A 21237-nucleotide genomic window follows, 5' to 3' on the forward strand; every position below is an offset into this window, starting at 1 on the left:
TCCACTTCCATTAATTTGTATAATATGAACATAAAACGAGTTGGGTAGTTTTGTAGAGTAACAACAGATATAAGCTTGTCTTTACTTGTTCACTTATCATCACGTCTTGAACAATTTAAACAAAAGCAAAGGTCAAATGTTAGATATCATACGCGGGTATTTAAATTGGAGCAGGAATTAATAAACTTGATATAGCGAAGCTAATGATATTCCGCCAATAAAAAAACAACCCTTCAGAAGCCTGCTGCGGTGACTAAACATACCACGAACTATATTTAGAATCACATCACTACAAATTTGGTAAACACATCAAATCTTTCGAAAATAGATGATGATTTAAATAATTAGGGTCAATGAATAGGAATAATACTAATATATATTTCTTCACCTAGGAGTTACCTCTACATATCTTCATAATGTATATGTCCTAAAATTGGTGAATTCAATCTAGAGAATTATATGTAGGCTTCGCATTTGCATTAAGAAATTCCCCAAAATGGGTTTGAGATTAATGATTTAGAGGGTATCCGAATGTGCGTCTAAGATGGAAAAACTCAATTCTGTAGCAGCAGAAATTGATAGCCGCGGTACGAGGTAAGATTGCTCAAAAGTTTAATAATATACCTATGTCGAAATAGGCTCAGTTCCGCTATCACGACAGTGATGCTTGGTTTTAAACTGTATTCAAGAAAAAAATTTCTAGTACAGTAGAGTTTGGGTTGAAAATGCCAATTTTTTGCAATTTTTCAAAGAAAAAAAATTGGTTACCATGGTTTTTACAGGCTCACAAAACAACAAAATGCAGACCTCTCCAAAAAATAAACTCTGCATGACAATTGCAATATGTTGTGTAGATTAAAAATATATATACTTTTATATAGGTGTTATATAAGGTTAAAAAGATGTGTGTACATGATTAAAGCCTGCACATTATTTTGCTGAATTTTTCAAATCTATTGTACACTGCTACCAAACATATCGAGGTTCTCTAGTGCCTATGCTAAAATCTGGGTAACCTACACGTTTGGCAAATTACAAGCGTCTGAACGAGTAAACACTCAAGGTCACTACGGAAAGAAGACCGGTGATCAGGTGAGGAAAAGATAGGTTATTTTACGTTTATTTTTAACTGTTTTACTAATATTTTATGCTGATGTTTACATTGGAGAATAATTAGAAAAATAATAATTCAAAGATTCAATCCTAAAGTTCGTTTGCAGGACAAATCGGGCATCGTTTGTTGTCAGCCATGCCACTGACCTGGCACTGTTGGGCTCGTTGTCCAACGTCAGAATAATCTCAATTTTCTTGTTTCATTTGCTTTGAGCTTTCAATATCGTTTAAGGATGTGCTCACCCGAAGTTTGGATGTTATTTATAAATTTCAATTTGACAAAAATATTTAACTACGAGAAGATAATTTTCCATTTGAAGTGGATTTACACTGAACGACACGCCTGTCCTTTCAGTATCACGTATCCACAATTTTAAGCTAGTATCACCCAGTTATGTAACATTGCTTTATACATTGTACAATGCCCACGGAAATGTTTTTGTGCATTACTAATAACTAGTGTGTAGGGAATCCGAAAGTAATATGATTTCGACATACATGTATACACCACTTATCAAATTGTTAAATTAGAAATAGAGGACAAGTCACAATGGTGTCCAACAATGTCATTTTAACTTGGGCCAGTTCTCAATCTAATTAAAACGGAGATTTAAATAGTAGGTATAAGAAGGTAGCTCATAGCCTTACTTAACGACGCCCGCAGCGGAAGCTATCCCAGAGTGCATCGCGTGTCTAAATTACAGTCGAGTACAGTCTAACGACGCCATATTGAAACTACGCTTCGTCCGATGAAGCGATCTAGGCTATAATTCAGGAGATGAACAGAAAAAAACCCCAAATAGCTTAAAGTTTGCTCTTTATTGAAAATGTAATTTATTTGAATAATCCATCACATTTTCATAATTGTAGAGGTGTTACACTAAATAAACGTAATGTTAACTGTGAATGTCCTCATCCCGACATGATTACTTCCTCGATCGGTACAATCGATCGCCCCGTGAAATATTAATATAATAAAACCCACATACTCTGAATTCAATAATTGACCGATTTCCATTTAGTTTTCAAATATTTGTTGCTTGGTAAATTTTAAATGTTAATATATTAAATTGATCTAATTTGAACATATTGAACCTTTTGAATTTTTCGGAGGTAAAACTGTACACATATCATCGAAGCTACCCTAAATTTATAATGGCGACGATACTGTTCCGATAGGGTCGTGAAAGGTAGCACAATTAAAACCACGTACTCTGAATTCAATAATTGACTGATTTCCATTAAGTTTTCAAATATTAATTTTCTATTGGTTGAGTTTGTACATATGGAAACTTTAAAAGCTCAAGTACAAGTGTTAACAAATTATCGATGGTAGCCAACATACATGTATCATGGCGAAGAGATACAGTGTCGATCGAGCTGTGATAGCATAATTTGATATCTAATTAACGGAAAGTGATTTGCAACTGCTATGTACAGGTGTCATACTGTCATCAGGTGAACCGTCGGCCAGAACACCTGGCCACCGCCCCAGGTCATCGCCTCACTTAACTCAATAGGGGTCCATTTACCTGTGTCTGAGTCTTGAAGGCTATACATTAAGTTTGTAAAATAGATAATATTTTTCTATTTTTTATCTTAATTTTCCCAAACAGCTTTATTTATAATGCATAGAACCATATTGAAATAAAAGTCAATTTTAAAGATGCTCCACCGCCGACAGAGCATAAATGATATTTATCATTTGAACAATAATCGGTGTTTAATCGTGTATATATATGTCTAATTAAACAAAAAAATATTTTAAATAATTTATTTTGCCTTTGTTGCATGCGCAATTAGTACTTCATTCTATATAGAATATAGTGCCAGAATTTTTTCGGGATGCAATTAATTATTTTTTATATTTTTAACTACGAAGCAAAATTAGAAGCTCAAACTTTTCAATGGTGGTAATGGTGTAAAGTAAGTAACTTTTTGTAACTGAAGAAAAATACCAAATCGCCTGCTCCTGTTTTTGATAGTGAAAAAAATACCATTTGTCAGCGGTGGAGCATCTTTAAGTGAAATGTAAATATTCCGCTTCACCAGAGATTTGAATATAATTTATTTAACTATCCTACTTTACCAAGCAATTTTTTTTACTAAAGCCGAATTGAATTTCCAGGTTTTAATTCATTTAATTTATATGTGTCGTATTTTTCATTCTAACAAATCAAGAAAAGCTTTTATAATATGTCATTAATCACCAAAATTTACTAACATTATGATCATTACTTACAGAATTTTCAATACATAGGTATTAATTTTACAATTTTTCATAAAAACACAACATGTAAAATATATATACATGCATGAGATGAGCGTCTCTAATATATAATGTAATAGTAAAAAAGTTATCAGATACTTTTCGATGTTTATTGGTTTGTAGTCAAATATGCCGTACACAGCTTCACGGGCTAACACTATGATAACTCGCCTCCAGCTATTAGTGCGCAGACGCACGACTTGGTCTCGCGGTAACCGTTCATCCGTTTACGATAACAATAGGTGTGTACGTGATATCGCGAGAACAGCCTTAGTTACTTATCCCAATACTATTTAAATCTCTGATTAAAATTAGACTTGTAATTCTGCTCCACTATATATATATATGATGCTCTATGTTACACTCCAATATTTGTACAAAGATCTAACAACTCCCTGTTCGAGGTCACCTCAGCGTGACCCCTGGCCTAGAATTAACATATCTGGACATATATATACTATAGCCACTTACACTTTTGAGAGATTCATTCACATCAAAGATTTCAGAAGTGACACTACTCTGATTGGCTAAGCATATAGGGGTCATGCTGAGGTGAACCTGAACAGGGAGTTGTTAGATTTTCAATTGAAGTCAGTGTAACATAAAGTGTCGTAGTGGAATTACAAGTCTAATTTTAATTGAATTGGGCCAATTCAGTAAGATAAATTTATGAGTCACAAATCACGACTTATCTTCTAACCAAAGGAAACAGATTCATGAAGGTTTCAATATATATATTTCATTTAAAACTATGGACTAACATTGGCAAATGCCTCAGTCAGTCTTACTCTTTTGCATATTCTTGTTGCAATTGCATTGGTTGATCTATACAGATGAAGACCTGAGCAACAGCTAATTAATTAATACAATGTAATCAAGGGTTCATGGGATCAATTACAGCCCCAATTTTGAAAATTATTTCATGTTTTAGTCACACTATAGTTACACTCTAGAACCTTTTCTGATTTATTTTCTTCTCAAGATTAGGTAAATTGATCTGTTTCGGGTGGTCAGAAACTAAGAGTTGTGACTCCCTGATCCAACCCACTAAACATCATGTTTAGAGCAGGTAGATTGTCAGAATTCCTCCCAAATTCTGGTGCACCTGCAGGGTCGCTGTTCATACATGTAAATTGTATTGTTATTTCAAACAAGAGGCCCAGAGGGCCTGTATCGCTCACCTGGTTTGTGTGTAATGCCAAGTAATGTTCTGAATACAGGTTCATTGTTTCTTTTCTGAAGGAATTTTGATATTAACCTCTAAGTCCCCTATTGGGCCCCACCCCTCCTGCCCCCAGGGGGTCAGAGCCAATGGTTCTGTTCTCCTTCCCCCAAGGATGTTTATGGCCAAATTTGGTCACAATCCAAGCAAAACTCTAGGACAAGTAGCGATTTATAGGATTTACCTTTATTTCCCTATTGGGCCACACCCATCCTGCCCCCGGGGGGCCAGAGCCAAAATTTACACAAGTTCTGTTCCCCTTCCCCCAAGGATGTTTGTTGCCAAATTTGGTTACATTCCATGCAGAAATCTATGACTAGTAGCGATTTAAAGGATTTACCTCTATTTCCTCTATTGGGCCCCACCTCTCCTGCCCCCAGGGTAACAGAGCAAAAATTTATACAAGTTCTGTTCCCCTTCCCCAAAGGATGTTTGTGGCCAAATTTAGTTACAATCCATGCAGAACTCTAGGACAAGTAGCGATTAATAGAATTTACCTCTATTTCCCCTATTGGGCCCTGCCCCTCCTGCCTCCGGGGGACCAGAGGCAAAATTTATACAAGTTCTGATCCCCTTCCCCCAAGGATGTTTGTGGCCAAATATTGGTTACATTCCATTCAGAACTCTATGACTAGTAGCAATTTAAAGAATTTACCTCTATTTCCCCTATTGGGCCCCGCCCCTCCTGGCCCCGGGGGGTCAGAGCCAAAATTTATACAAGTTCTGTTCCCCTTCCCCCAAGGATGTTTGTGGCTAATTTTGGTTACAATCTATGCAGAACTCTAGGACAAGTAGCGATTTAGTGAATTTACCACTATTTTCCCTATTGGGCCCCGCCCCTCCTGCCCCCAGGGGGTCAGAGCCAAAATTTATACAAGTTCTGTTCCCCCTCCCCCAAGAATGTTTGTGGCTAATTTTGGTTACAATCCATGCAGAACTCTAGGACTAGTAGCGATTTAAAGAATTAACCTCTATTTCCTCTATTGGGCCCCGCCCATCCTGCCCCCGGGGGTCAGAGCCAAAATTTATACAAGTTCTGTTCCCCCTCCCCCAAGGATGTTTGTGGCCAAATTTGGATACATTCCATGCAGAACTCTAGGACAAGTAGCGATTTAAAGGATTTACCTCTATTTCCCCTATTGGGCCCCGCCCCTCCTGGCCCCGGGGGGTCAGAGCCAAAATTTATACAAGTTCTGTTTCGCTTCCAAAAAGGATGTTTGTGGCCAAATTTGGTTACAATTCATGTAGAACTCTATGACTAGTAGCGATTTATAGGATTTACCTCTATTTCCCCTATTGGGCCCCGCCCCACTTGCCCCTGGGGGATCAGAGCCAAAATTTATACAAGTTCTGTTTCCCTTCCCCCAAGGATGTTTGTGGCTAATTTTGTTTACAATCCATGCAGAACTCTAGGACAAGTAGCGATTTAAAGAATTTACCTCCATTTTCCCTATTGGGCCCCGCCCCTCCTGCCCCAGCGGGGTCAGAGCCAAAATTTATACAAGTTATGTTCCGCTTCCAAAAAGGATGTTTGTGGCCAAATTTGGTTACAATTCATGTAGAACTCTATGACTAGTAGCGATTTAAAGGATTTACCTCTATTTCCCCTATTGGGCCCCGCCCCTCCTGCCCCGGGGGACCAGAGCCAAAATTTATACAAGTTCTGATCCCCTTCCCCCAAGGATGTTTGTGGCCAAATTTGGTAAACTTCCATTCAGAACTCTATGACTAGTAGCGATTTAAAGGATTTACCTCTATTTCCCCTATTGGGCCCCGCCCCTCCTGCCCCTGGGGGATCAGAGCCAAAATTTATACAAGTTCTGTTCCCCTTCCCCCAAGGATGTTTGTGGCTAATTTTGGTTACAATCTATGCAGAACTCTAGGACAAGTAGCGATTTAGTGAATTTACCTCTATTTTCCCTATTGGGCCCCGCCCCTCCTGCCCCCAGGGGGTCAGAGCCAAAATTTATACAAGTTCTGTTCCCCCTCCCCCAAGAATGTTTGTGGCTAATTTTGGTTACAATCCATGCAGAACTCTAGGACAAGTAGCGATTTAAAGAATTTACCTCTATTTCCCCTATTGAGCCCCGCCCCTCCTGCCCCTGGGGGTTAGAGCCAAAATTTATATAAGTTCTGTTCCCCCTCCCCCAAGGATGTTTGTGGCCAAATTTGGTTACATTCCATGCAGAACTCTAGGACAAGTAGCGATTTAAAGGATTTACCTCTATTTCCCCTATTGGGCCCCGCCCCTCCTGGCCCTGGGGGGTTAGAGCCAAAATTTATACAAGTTCTGTTCCCCCTCCCCCAAGGATGCTTGTGGCCAAATTTGGTTACAATCCATGCAGAACTCTATGACTAGTAGCGATTTAAAGGAAATGTTGACGGACGGACGGACGGACGGACGGACGACGGACGACGGACGACGGACGACGGACGCCGCGCCATGGCATAAGCTCACCGGCCCTTCGGGCCAGGTGAGCTAAAAATGTAGGAGTTACTTTGATAAATGGTCGTTCAATTCCTGTGATAATTATAAAACAAGACTAAGATTTTTTTTTATGTTTCTGCGAGCCTTTAGCTTTAAATGGTAAGATATTAAAAATACTATAATATTTTTTGTTGCCATTCATTGCAGGCTACACAGCTGGTCAAGATGAGTGCAAAATCAGTTGTCAGTAAGTATATTAACTGGTATACATGAATGTATATATATGAACTGTCTAAGATTGGCCATATCCTTTTTCAGCATATTCCGTCCTTGCATATTAGAGTTAGCTTCCTTGCGGGTAGGTATCGATTGTTACGTCATTGTTTTGTGAGCACAATTCACATCGCTTTCTCCAAAACGTATGATGTTACACTCACGAACACATGACGTCACAATCAATACCTACCTGCAAGTACAGATAACTCTGTAATATGCAAATTCGGAATAAATTCTAAAGGATCCATGCACTTTTTGTTCTGAAAGTCCACCCCATTACATAAGGGGACTCCATTTTATCTGAGAAGGACCGCATTTATAGAATACCCATCCAGCGCAAACCCCACATGTGGATAATAATAATGACTACTGTACACCTACGTGACTGTGCACACATTGGTGACCGTATACGTAATATATATTACGGTTATCAAAAATGGATGCGAAGATAATGGCTTAGCTTCAGCTTGAGCTGATTTTGCTATATTTTATGATAAATACATGTACGAAAGAATTCCATTGGTACCCAGAGAATCATCTGTACCAGCTGCATGTACATATAATTTCAGATATTTGTGAAAGCAACTAATTTTATTACATAAAGTGCTAGAAAAATGTCGTCGAGATGACAGTACCATCTAACGTCTTTTCAAAACTGGCTGATTGTAATACATTTTATGGATGACGGTAATATGATTAGATAAAAGTTTTTTTCTGAAATATAAAAACTTATCCAAGTTCACCTAAACAGTAGCGTATGGTTCAATAATTATATGTATGGTTAATTTTATCTTATTACGAAAGATGCTCCACCGCTGACATATGGTATTTTTTCATTATCAAAAACAGGAGCAGACGATTTAGTGTTTTTCTTCAGTTACAAAGGTTAGGAGATACGTATACTTTACACCAACATTGAAAAGTTTGAGCTTCTAATTTTACTTCATTTTAAAAATATGAAAAATAATTAATTGCATCCCAAAAAAAATCTGTCACTATATCTTATATGGAATAAAGTAATGATTGCACATGTACCAAAGGCAAAATAAATTATCTAATATTATTTTTTGTGTTAAAGTGAACAGTCGGGCAAGGATGGCTAAAGTCGGTAAAAATGGTGTGAATGTATCCAATATAATTTCTTATGAAATGGAAAAATAAAATCTCTCGCCAAAATCTGTCTGCGTACGAAGAAATTAATTTAAAGTATAGGAATCCTAATTGGTCCTTCCGGCTGACTATGTCCATGGTTACACGGTACATTTACACGCAGCCTCGCTTTCAATGCTTTCAACTTTCCTTTACTTTAATGGTCAGAACTGGGAAACGTAAGCAGAACTTGGCCGTTGTATTAATATGTGAGAACTTTTGGAAGGCCAATGAACGCATTTAGACTGGTTTTCTTTGCCCGACTATTCACTTTAATTAGACATATATATATACGAGAAAACACCAATTATTGTTAAAATAATGAATATGATTTATGCTCTGTCAGCGATGGAGCATCTTTAAGTGCATAGTGTTGATTACTATTATTCTGTTGATATGGAGCAATTTTCATCACACAGAGAACATGATATGGCTTCATCAGGATTACATGACTTACAGATCAATTATCTTTATCCTCTCATACCCATAAAGCCGGAATAGAATTTTAAAAGAAATAATCATCTGTTCCCTTAAATATTCCTGCAAACATTAACATCAAGAAAAGTCCATGAAATAACATTGTTTATTCATTATAAACTTTACAGTATAAAGAATTGATAGTGGATTTGATAAGGCATTAACTTGAGACATATTTTATTATATAAAAATCAAGTGTCCAATCAAAATAAAAGTTCCAAGCAAATACAGTATTGTTACTCAGTGAACAGCTGAAGTATTTTTACCAATAATGCAATTAACAATTCGGTAAATATTTATGTATATACAAACAATTTTACATTAATCAAACATGATACTAACAAAATCATGTATGGTCAAAGATTATATATATGTATGTTCACAATATATATATATACTGGATTCCAGATTGCACATGAACATGTATAATATATTACGATCATCAGTGTACACGCGCATACTGCTTCATGTATTGTAATTTGATTAAGGCCTGATACTGGAATATGCACATTTTCCTCACAAAATATAATGATGTCACAATTAAAACCTTTCTGCAAAGGAGATGATTATAATATACGTTACTCTGTAATATACAAAGATAGAATTGCTACATGAATTTAATATAAGTCCTTAATTTGTTTGTATGTTTATTTTTCAGCCCGCATTTCGTCTGAAGTGGTGAAGACCTCATGGGCAGATAGTATTGCGACTGCAGTTTTCTCAAATCCCTTAGCCCAGATGTTTAACAAGAAAGTTTACAGAAAATTAATATATTATCCACAAATGGGTGAGTCTTTTTTAAGTATTTATAATCGTTAACGATAAAACTTTTATATTATTAGTTTTGCATGGATCAGACCTTAGTGTTGGGAATTGGTTGTAAATTAAAATCACAATTCGATTTCATAATTGTATACCATTTACAAAAAAATTCCCTATATTTATATATTTAATCTTTAAGACTTGAAGAATTTTAGAAAGATATATCAGATAAACTAACAGTGAAAAGAAGTTTTTTTTTAATTTTTATTTTTTTTTGTACATATCTAACATGCCTAAGGCATTTTGAAGTGTGGTTTTGCACCAATATATATATATATATGGCAGTAAAGATTCAGAACAGTATAAAATAAGCACAATTAAGTTATTTCCCATTTTAATAATTGATTATTACCTCTCATAATCGATAGTCTTTTGAAAAATATAAACCACATTTCAAAATATTCATTTACTGCCCACATGACTTCTCACAGACCATTAATCTTTGGTGTTAAGTTCAAAGAAATATTTTATCCCATAATCTGCCTGATATCCAATATTTTTGCATGTGTCAGAAGTATAATGTATAACCTGGAGCACTTTTCATTGACTGAAAGTCCATTGTGACGTAATTAATTGACGTCACGATTTGAGGAAGTTAAATATGAGAAAATGGCTGCTCCCATGGAATTATGCCTACTATTTTGACGTTGAAATTCTGCTAGATGTAGCTTGTTATAAGTAATCTAAGTTTGTGATAAATTTGTATTGGATTTAAAGAAGCTTGTCTTTGATTTTTGCTGGTAAAGACTCGCAAAAATGAACATTTTTAAGACTCATTTCAAAAATCTGTTATAAATGGGAATAATTCACGTACCAGGTGATACTCGATAATGATTGTGTAGGATTATTGTTATTGATATCCCGCGGTTGCTGTAGAAAAGATAACTCTATCTTACACAGGGGGGTGTAAGACAGCTCACATGCGCTAGATTAATAAAATCTGTTACCTGTAAGTGATCGAGATCGGGTTATCTAAGTCGAGGGCTAAGATTTTGTAACATAATCCCAACCGAGGCGTTAGCCGAGGTTTGGATGTTACAAAATCTTAGCCCGAGACTGAGATAACCCGATCTCGATCACTTAAAGGTAATAGATTTTTTTTTTCTCGCGCCTCTAAGATATAACAAAACCCATCTATATACGCGTTCAGAGTGTAAAACTATCCCGTCTTGGGCCTCCTGGTTCAAAGCCGATTAACCATTTCATCTGCGCTTCGATTTCAGTCATTCCGCATAAAACTATAGTTCAGTTATATCAAAGAGAAAACGATGATTAATCGGTACAGTCTGTTTTCATGATTAAAAACAACAACCAAACAATGCATGGTAAATGACTGAATGCATATATATTGATTATCTGACGCTTGTGACGTCACCGGTTTGAGAGTTTGACGTCACAGGCGCGGACTGTTACGTGAATTGCGTAAAATTCCGCCAAAATTCGCGTAAAGGTACCAGACAGATCGGACGAGATAGAAAAATCTAGCACCGGGTATCAAGTGAGATTTCCCTGTCCGAGGTGCGAGATAATAACGTGACGTCATCAATACATGTGGCGTAACTGCGCCGCGCATTGTAGATGACGTCATCAATTTTGACGCATAACAACGTTCCTGCGATAATGGCGCGATGAAAAAGCTGGAAACCAAGTGGAATCTCGTAATTTGTTCTACTAAGTATGCGAGAAAAAGAATCTTGCATGGGTCTGTGAAGTGGACAGGGATATCTCAACCCTCATGAAAGATTTTTTCCATCAACCATCGGCAAGCCTCGGGTTGACTGGCAAAATTAACTCTTTCACTCGGGTTGAGATATCCCTGTCCACTTCACCGACCCATGTAAGATTCTATTAGTCTATTGGTGATGGAATGCCATCAAAATATGATATCCAGCTCAGACGTCATTTCAGCAGGAAAATTATAAATAGTTACGTTATTATCGAGTATTGCATGGTACATGAATAAGTCCCATTTAACACTCGGTAATTTGAGACCTTTATTTATTTTTATACGTTGGCAGGACTGTACCGGGATGACTGTACGAAGCGTAATATCTACGCCCCAGGAGTATTGGAGGCTGCAGTCCAGCGACTTCCTGAATCTGTTCAGCGTGAAAGGCAGTTTAGAATTAGCAGAGCTTTCCTACACAGTACAGGCAAGACAATCCTGGATAGGAAGGAATGGACTATGGATGATGTGAGTTATATTAACTTTTAATGGAAAATTCTAATAAAAGGAATAATGGATGACGTGAGTTAAACTTTTAATGGGAAATTCTAATAAAAGGAATGATGGATGATGTAAGTAAAAGTTTTAATGGAATATTCTAATGAATGAAATAATGGATGATTAAGTTATAAACTTTTAATGGAAAATTCTAATAAAAGGAATGATGGATGATGTGAGTAAAACATTTAATGGAAAATTCTAATTAATGAAATAATGGATGATATAAGTTATAAACTTTTAATGGAAAATTCTAATAAAAGGAATGATGGATGATGTGAGTAAAACATTTAATGGAAAATTCTAATGAATGAAATAATGGATGATTAAGTTATAAACTTTTAATGGAAAATTCTAATAAAAGGAATGATGGATGATGTGAGTAAAACATTTAATGGGAAATTCTAATAAAAGGAATGATGAATGATGCGAGTTAAACATTTAATGGGAAATTCTAATGAATTTTAAGGAAAATTTTAACAAAAAAATAATGGATGATGCAAGTTCAAACTTTATATAGAAAATTCTATTTAAGGAAATAATGGATGATGCGAATTAAACTTTAAATAAACATTTCAAATGAAAAGAATAATGAATGATGCGAGTTTAACTTTTAATGGAAATTTGTAATGAAATTGTAAAATTGATTAAGTATTTAATGTCTTATTTCGGAAATTCTGATTGAAATGAATTTCTCTTTTCAATTAGCTTATAATTATAGCCAGAGTATTTTAATGTCTGTTTGGTAATGAAAAGTTTGCCTGAGCTATAAGTTAGTTTGTATTAGAGAACGTTATCTCGGAAGTGCAAGTGATTTTGTTTACAGTTGTCCCTCTGATGATGTAAATCTTAGCTAGTAAATATGATGTACAACACGTGCACATGCATAGTAAAACAAGATTATAACGAACCTCTGGGGACCATCCAATGAAATTACTTTGTTATAAGAATAGTTTGTTATACACTTACCACAGATATCTTATAATTATAAAAAATTTCAATAAGTCAAAAATGTATTTGATGTAGTCCAATTTCTTACGCAAATTACAAAAGGAGAATTTTTATATGACCCTGGGGTCTCAGGTTTCCTCCTGGGGAGGGGGTTAACTTTACTATAGTTTATATTGTAAAAACCCATTTTGGAGCATTATTTGGTCATTTATCATAGAAAATAAGTCAAATAGTGTCAGAATTATTCCCATGAGATGGCCTTTGAATCCCATTAACAAATTTTCAATGACTGCCTCCCAGGGGCCTTAGAGGCGGGGCCAAAAAGGGTCAAATAGGCTAAAACTTCAAAAATCTTCTTCTGAATTCACAGATTTGATGGAACCAGATACTCTTCAGAGATTGGAAGGTCTTAAGGCCCTTTACAAAAAAATGTGAATTTCATGGCCCTGGGATCTCAGATTTTCCCCTGGGGAGGGAATCAAATTTAATATAGCTTATATAGGGGAAAATAATTAATTTATGAACATTATTTGCTTTGTTTTCATAGGAGATTTATAGCATTTTAACATCATATCCATATTGGTCCTGGCTGACCCTCAGAGTTTAGAGGGGCGGGGCCAAAAGGGGTCAAATTGGCTAACTTATCAAAAATTTGTCTTCTAAATTCATAGATTGGATGGAACCAAATAATCTTCATAGATTGGAAGGTCTTAAGGCCCTTTACAAAATGTGTGAATTTCATGGCCCTGGGATTTCAGATTTTCCCCTTTTGGAGGGAATCAAATTTACTATAGTTTATAAAGGAAAAACACTTTTATGAACATTAGTTGCTTAGTTTTAATAGGAAATTAGTAAAACTGGGTTAGAATTATTAGCCTGAAATAGCATTTTAACACCATATCCATATTGGTCCAGCAAAGCTTGCCTATCCAGAAGAAGTTGATGTTCAAGTGTTTACTAGCAATGCATATTGTTATGTATGACACTAAATACATGTAGTTATGAGATAAGGGAGATAACTCCTATAGCTTTTTTTATCAATACATCCTATGAAGGTCATATCATTGATTTAGGTTATAGAACTTTCTAGAATATAATCATGTATAAACAAATATGTTTGTAAACATGTTGATTTTAAGTAGAGATCTAGAATGATCTATTTCCAGAAAGTTATGTGTGTTTACTTGTTTACTGTTTTTAGTTAGATATTTCTAGAAGTAGAAGGTTCTCCAATATTCTTGAATTACGGTTTAGCTATATATACTCCAGCTGTCCAAGGCTAATCAGAACTGTAATGAGACCTGTAATAAGACATATCAAGAATTGTACAGCGCCATATAAGATTCTATTGGGAGAGCTATTGTGACTTTATCTGTGGATTATTACAACACTTTGTGTGGATTTATTCATATTGCCTGGAACTTTACAAATCATCGGTGGACATTCAATTTCCTTGTGGATTGGTGATTATTGTTAATTTGAAACCTGGAAGGACCAAGGATTATACCAGGACATTCGCATACAGATAAGTAACACTTTAAATCATCGTACTACTCTTGTACCACCACCAATTACTTTAGATATTGTAAACCATCTCTGTATAATATTGTATATATAATTAAATTGTGTTTTGAATTTAGCTGCTGGTTTCTCCTTTCTGTTATTCGTTAATGTAACAGAATTGGGGGCTCGTCCGGGATCGATATTTTATTTGTGGAATCTAACTTTGAAAAATTAATTAAGAAATTTTCAAAATTTGTGTACAAACTTTGAGTTTACATTTGAAACCAACAGCTAGATAAATATGACTACTATGCAGGTAGAACAGTTTGTTAAAGCGCCATCCCTGGAAGTTCTTTTGCAAGTTAGTAAGAAGGATTTACTGTTATTGGGTAAACATTTAGGCCTTACTATCAAAACTAATTTGAGGAAAGCTGAAATTAGGAATGTAATTATAAGATATTTTGTTGACAATGGCAAATTTGACTCTAGTGCATTAGATAGTATAGAGGAAACAGTCACTTCAGAAATCCAAATTAGACAAATGGAACTTGAACATGAAATGAAAATGAAACAAATAGAGAAAGAAATGAGAGAAAGAGAAATAGAAAAGGAGTTAAGAGAAAAAGAAATTGAGAGAGATCAGATGTTAGAGCTAGAGAAGCAGAAAATTCAAGCTGAAACAGAACTTAGAATGAAAGAATTAGAGCTAGCTTCTCAAGACAGTTCAAGTAATCTAACTTTTAGGGGTTTACAAGGAAACAGAGGTTTTGATGTCAGTAGAAATATTAGGTTAGTTCCTCCTTTTCAAGAGAAAGAAGTTGACAAGTATTTTCTGCATTTTGAGAAAATAGCTGACAGTATGAAATGGCCTGAAGATAAGCTTACAATGCTTCTTCAGAGTGTCTTGATTGGTAAAGCTAGAGACATTTATTCTTCTTTATCTGTAGATGAGATTTCAAATTACCAAGTAGTCAAGAAAGCTATTTTGAAAGCTTATGAGTTAGTTCCTGAGGCTTACCGCCAGAAATTTCGAAACTCGAGAAAGAGAGATGAACAAACTCATGTAGAATTTGCCAGAGAAAAGGAACAATTGTTTAATAGGTGGTGTGATTCTAAAGAAATTGATGAGGATTTCGGTAAATTGAGGCAATTATTGTTGATAGAGGAGTTTAAACGTTGTGTCCACACAAACATAAAAACTCATTTAGATGAGAGAAAAGTTGAAACACTTAGTGAAGCAGCTACAATGGCTGATGATTACGCTCTCACCCACAAAGGCTCATTTGTTAAAAACAGTTCTCAAGACAAAAACAGTACCACAGGTACTAGTAAATTTGGTCAGCCTAGGAACCCAACCTTTAGTGGCCCTTCCAACGACAAACCTAAATTAGGTGATAAAACTAAGTCTGCTTCTAAAACAGATGATAGGGTAGGTGTGGGGTCTCCTTCTGGTCCTGTTTGTAATTACTGCAAGAAAGTAGGGCATGTTATGTCTGAATGTTATTCTCTCCAGCGTAAGGAGCAAAGGCGTAAACAGTCAGTTCCTTCTGTGTTAGCTATGTCAAAGCCTAGTCAGAAACTTAGTGATATTGTGGAAGATTCTAAAGTGTCTGTTGAGATGAAGAGCTCAGAGTCTGATAGTGTCTTGGAGAAGTACTCTCCCTTCATTTCTGAAGGTTTTGTTTCACTTACTAGTGATATTACCAACTTGAAACCTGTGAAGATTTTGCGAGATACTGGGGCTTCTCATTCTTTGATATTAGATGGCGTAGTGCCTTTGTCTGAGGAGACCTCATCTGGTAGTAGTGTTTTGCTTCAAGGTGTAGAGTTAGGTTTTGTTAATGTGCCTCTCCATTGTGTTTATTTAAAGTCAGACTTGGTTACTGGGCCTGTCACCATTGGTGTTAGACCGGAACTTCCCATAGAGGGCGTGTCGCTCATTTTAGGCAATGACTTGGCTGGAGAGAAAGTTAGGGTAGATCCCTTAGTGTCCAGTATTCCAGATAAAACAGATGATGCTGAGACTATTCAACAGGAATTTCCTGGTATTTTCCCTTCTTGTGCTGTAACTCGTTCAATGAGTAAGAAGGTTTCTGATGTTGCAGTAGTTGAGGATCATTATAGTCCAGGGTTAGGTGACACTTTCTTGGCTCATGATATAGAGGATGTCGGGAGCAAGTGTGATCTTTTGAACAATCCTGTAGACTTTGATAGTGATATAGTTGTTCCTAACAAGGGTACTTCTTTGTCTGACATGATGAGTAAATCATCTTTGTCTAGAGAGGAGCTTATAGTAGAACAGGAAAAAGATCCTGAAATCTCCTTATTGTGTAATCGGGCTTTGAGTGAGGAAGAGGCTGAGAAAGTCCCGGTTTGTTACTTCCGTAGGTCAGGTGTGTTGATGCGCAAGTGGCGCCCCCCTGATGTGTCTCCCGAGGAAGACTGGAAGGTTGTCAATCAAATAGTTGTCCCACCGAGGTATAGGCAAGATATTCTGAGTTTGTCTCATGACGTACCTATGGCAGGGCATTTAGGTGTGACCAAGACTTATAACAGGATCTTAGATCACTTCTTTTGGCCCAAGTTGAAACGGGATGTGGCTGATTTTTGTAGGTCTTGTCATACTTGTCAGGTGGTAGGGAAACCTAATCAGAAAATCCCTGTTGCACCTTTGCACCCCATTCCAGCATTTGAGGAACCATTTAGTAGAGTCATTATAGACTGTGTAGGTCCTCTACCCAAAACTAAGTCTGGGAATGAGTATCTTTTTAACTATTATGTGTGCTTCCACACGCTTTCCTGAAGCCATTCCACTCAGGAATATTAAAGCCCCTAACATAGTCAAGGCTTTGGTTAAATTCTTTACATTGGTTGGTCTTCCAAAAGCTGTCCAATCGGACCAAGGCTCGAATTTCATGTCTGGTATTTTTCAACAAGTCATGTACCAGCTCCAGATCAAGCAGTATAAGTCTAGTGCTTATCATCCAGAGTCTCAGGGTGCTTTAGAACGTTTTCATCAAACATTGAAGAATATGATGAGATCTTATTGTTTTGAAAACAAAAGAGATTGGGACGAAGGTATACACATGTTGTTGTTTGGCGTTAGAGAATCTGTACAAGAATCTCTTGGCTTCAGTCCCTTTGAACTTGTGTTTGGACATACTGTACGTGGTCCTTTGAAAATTTTGAAAGACAAAATTTTGAACGAAGATTCTAAAGTGAATCTCTTAGAGTATGTGTCTAACTTTAAGCAAAGGTTGACAAGGGCATGTGAATTGGCAAAAGAAAATTTGGCCCTTACTCAAACCAAAATGAAAACATGGTATGATAAAGATGCCCGTGCAAGAAGTTTTGATCCAGGTGACAAAATTTTGGCCCTATTACCAATCAATACCGGGTCAGCCTTTGCAAGCTAGATATTTTGGACCTTATGTTGTTGAGAAAAAGGTCGATGATGTTAACTACATTGTACAAACTCCAGGGAGGCGCAAGAAAACTCAATTATGTCATGTTAATATGCTTAAGAAATATGTAGATAGAGAAGAGAGCAAGACCTCTCAACCTATTGCTACTTTGGCCTCTGTACCATCACAAAGTGAAAGTACAGCTGATATTTGTAAATTAGACTTAGATGGTGGTGTACAAGATGTAGGTTTAGACTGTGGTCTTAAGTTACGGAACTCAGATGTGCTCGCGAACTTGGACAAGAAACTATGTCATCTATCGGAAAAAGAACGCAATGAACTTAAAGATTTGATACTTGAGTATAAACATTTGTTTCCGGATACACCAGGCAAAACAGATGCTATCTATCACGACGTGGATGTAGGCGATGCGCCACCTGTCAAGCAACATCCTTACCGTGTCAATCCTTTGAAAGAAGAACACTTAAAGAAAGAAATTCAATACATGTTGGACAATGATATTATTGAACCAAGCAAAAGTGAATGGAGCTCTCCATGTGTTCTGGTACCAAAGCCAGACAAGACATACCGGTTCTGTACTGACTTCAGAAAAGTAAACTCTGTCAGTAAAACAGACTCTTATCCACTTCCAAGGATTGACTCGTGTATTGACAAAGTTGGCAAAGCCAAGTACGTAAGCAAGTTTGACCTGTTGAAAGGATATTGGCAGGTGCCTTAACAGAAAGAGCTAAAGAAGTGTCGGCATTTGTAACCTCGCAAGGTTTGTACCAGTACAAAGTTATGCCGTTTGGTATGAAGAATGCCCCGGCAACATTTCAACGTCTTCTTAACAGCGTGATATCAGACCTGGAAGGCTGTGATGGATACATTGATGACGTCATCAACTACCACGACACGTGGGAAGACCATCTACGCGGGATTCGTGAATTCTTCGAAAGACTCACTACCATGAAATTGACTGTAAACTTATTGAAATGTGAATTTTGTCATGCAACTGTTGAATTTTTAGGCCATGTTGTAGGACAGGGGCAGGTTAAACCTGTTCAGGCCAAAGTAGAATCAATTATAGATTTTCCAGCTCCTGGAGGCAAGAGAGAGCTGATGAGGTTTCTTGGTATGGCTGGATACTACAGAAAATTTTGTCAAAATTTCTCTGTTATAGCAGCTCCACTTACTGCTTTGTTAAAGAAAAATGTCAAATTTGTCTGGTCAGACGAATGTAAGTCTGCCTTTGAGAAATTGAAAGCCATACTATCAAACTCACCAGTTCTGACTGCTCCAGATTTTAATAAACAGTTTAAACTGTTTGTTGACGCCAGCGATGTAGGTGTTGGTGCTGTTTTGATGCAAGAAGGTACTGAACAAATTGACCATCCAATTTGTTATTTCTCGAAAAAGTTTGACAAACACCAGAGAAATTATTCCACCATTGAGAAAGAATGTTTAGCGTTGATTTTGGCCTTGAACCAATTTGATGTGTATCTCTGCACTACAGTTGTGCCTGTGTTGGTCTTCACCGACCACAACCCTTTGACATTCATTGGGAAAATGAAAAACAAAAATCAAAGAATTCTCAGGTGGAGTTTGACTTTGCAAGAGTACAATCTTGACATCAAACATATCAAAGGGAAAGACAATATTCTGGCTGATGCTTTATCAAGGATTTAAATATGACTTAATATTTCAAGAAAGTTTCCTTTTCAAGAAAACTTTCTTTTCTTTAAGGAGGGGTGTGTTATGTATGACACTAAATACATGTAGTTATGAGATAAGGGAGATAACTCCTATAGTTTTTTTATCAATACATCCTATGAAGGTCATATCATTGATTTAGGTTATAGAACTTTCTAGAATATAATCATGTATAAACAAATATGTTTGTAAACATGTTGATTTTAAGTAGAGATCTAGAATGATCTATTTCCAGAAAGTTATGTGTGTTTACTTGTTTACTGTTTTTAGTTAGATATTTCTAGAAGTAGAAGGTTCTCCAATATTCTTGAATTACGGTTTAGCTATATATACTCCAGCTGTCCAAGGCTAATCAGAACTGTAATGAGACCTGTAATAAGACATATCAAGAATTGTACAGCGCCATATAAGATTCTATTGGGAGAGCTATTGTGACTTTATCTGTGGATTATTACAACACTTTGTGTGGATTTATTCATATTGCCTGGAACTTTACAAATCATCGGTGGACATTCAATTTCCTTGTGGATTTGTGATTATTGTTAATTTGAAACCTGGAAGGACCAAGGATTATACCAGGACATTCGCATACAGATAAGTAACACTTTAAATCATCGTACTACTCTTGTACCACCACCAATTACTTTAGATATTGTAAACCATCTCTGTATAATATTGTATATATAATTAAATTGTGTTGTTTTGAATTTAGCTGCTGGTTTCTCCTTTCTGTTATTCGTTAATGATACTCAATTTATATAAACAATTCCATCTGTTCGAGTTTTTGCATTTTATTAAATGTGTGAAAACATGTATATAGATACAATAGGTAAATGGAAACGCTAAAATTAACAAATTATTGTACTAAAACACCAAAAGTTTCCAAAGTCAAACTATCGTTATTTACGGTATCACTCTTTTACATGGCTATGTTGAACTCATCACATAACATTTTTTTCCGACAGGACTGTAGATACATTTGTTCATAACAAAATCCGCCTACAAATGCCTCATTGGAAGAAACGCTTTGTTGATTTATTAATTGTATCATTGGCATTTTTCAGAAGTTAGATAGGGTATTTAATGGAGAAATCATTATTTTCAGTCTATTGTCATTAGTGGTGCTTATTAATAAATCGGATTTCCCCCAATCAATATACCTTTTACAAATATTCGTTTTGCGTTTGAATCAGCAGGTTTAATTAAAATTCATGGCACAATTGAATGAAAATAAATTTCAGATTGAATCCATTATAGAACCAATAATTATTTATCGTGATTTGAGCTCTGTTTTTCTGTTTTTGCGGCATGATATAAAAATAAAAACTACTTTTTTTTAATAAAAATTTGACAGTAAGTTCATCTTATCGTATATATCTTTCTTGTTGTATATTATAACAATAAACAAATACCAATTCGGTCGATTTTAATTCAGTTTAAGCGTGGAATTTAATTGATAAAATCTACATAGCGCGAAAAAACAACAAAGAAACCCAACAAATTAACAAACAATAAGACGTATGTAATAAGCGCCCATCCGCAAAACCAACACCGGAACAGCGAGCACAAGTTCCTGTCACCTCTTACAACTAGGACCATGTACCCGTTTTCCCATGTAATCAATGCTGTATCACACTGATGCAAACTTGTAATTTACAAAAATTACCACACTGAGTCATAATTCTT

The 21237-nt window shown here is 36.1% G+C and overlaps 1 protein-coding gene across 1 annotated transcript; it reads left to right on the top strand.

Moving 5' to 3' along the window:
* The first annotated feature begins 974 nt into the window (after nt 1-974).
* On the top strand, nt 975-11986 carry LOC138329736 (cytochrome b-c1 complex subunit 7-like). Its single transcript, XM_069277024.1, has 4 exons — nt 975-1092; nt 7240-7279; nt 9593-9721; nt 11775-11986. The coding sequence occupies exons 2-4, from the start codon at nt 7258-7260 to the stop codon at nt 11969-11971; spliced, it is 348 nt and encodes a 115-aa protein (XP_069133125.1). The 5' UTR covers nt 975-1092; nt 7240-7257; the 3' UTR covers nt 11972-11986.
* Nucleotides 11987-21237: the final 9251 nt, after the last annotated feature.

This window comes from Argopecten irradians, chromosome 8 (genome assembly GCF_041381155.1).
Source record: "Argopecten irradians isolate NY chromosome 8, Ai_NY, whole genome shotgun sequence".
NCBI classification, from domain to species: domain Eukaryota; kingdom Metazoa; phylum Mollusca; class Bivalvia; order Pectinida; family Pectinidae; genus Argopecten; species Argopecten irradians.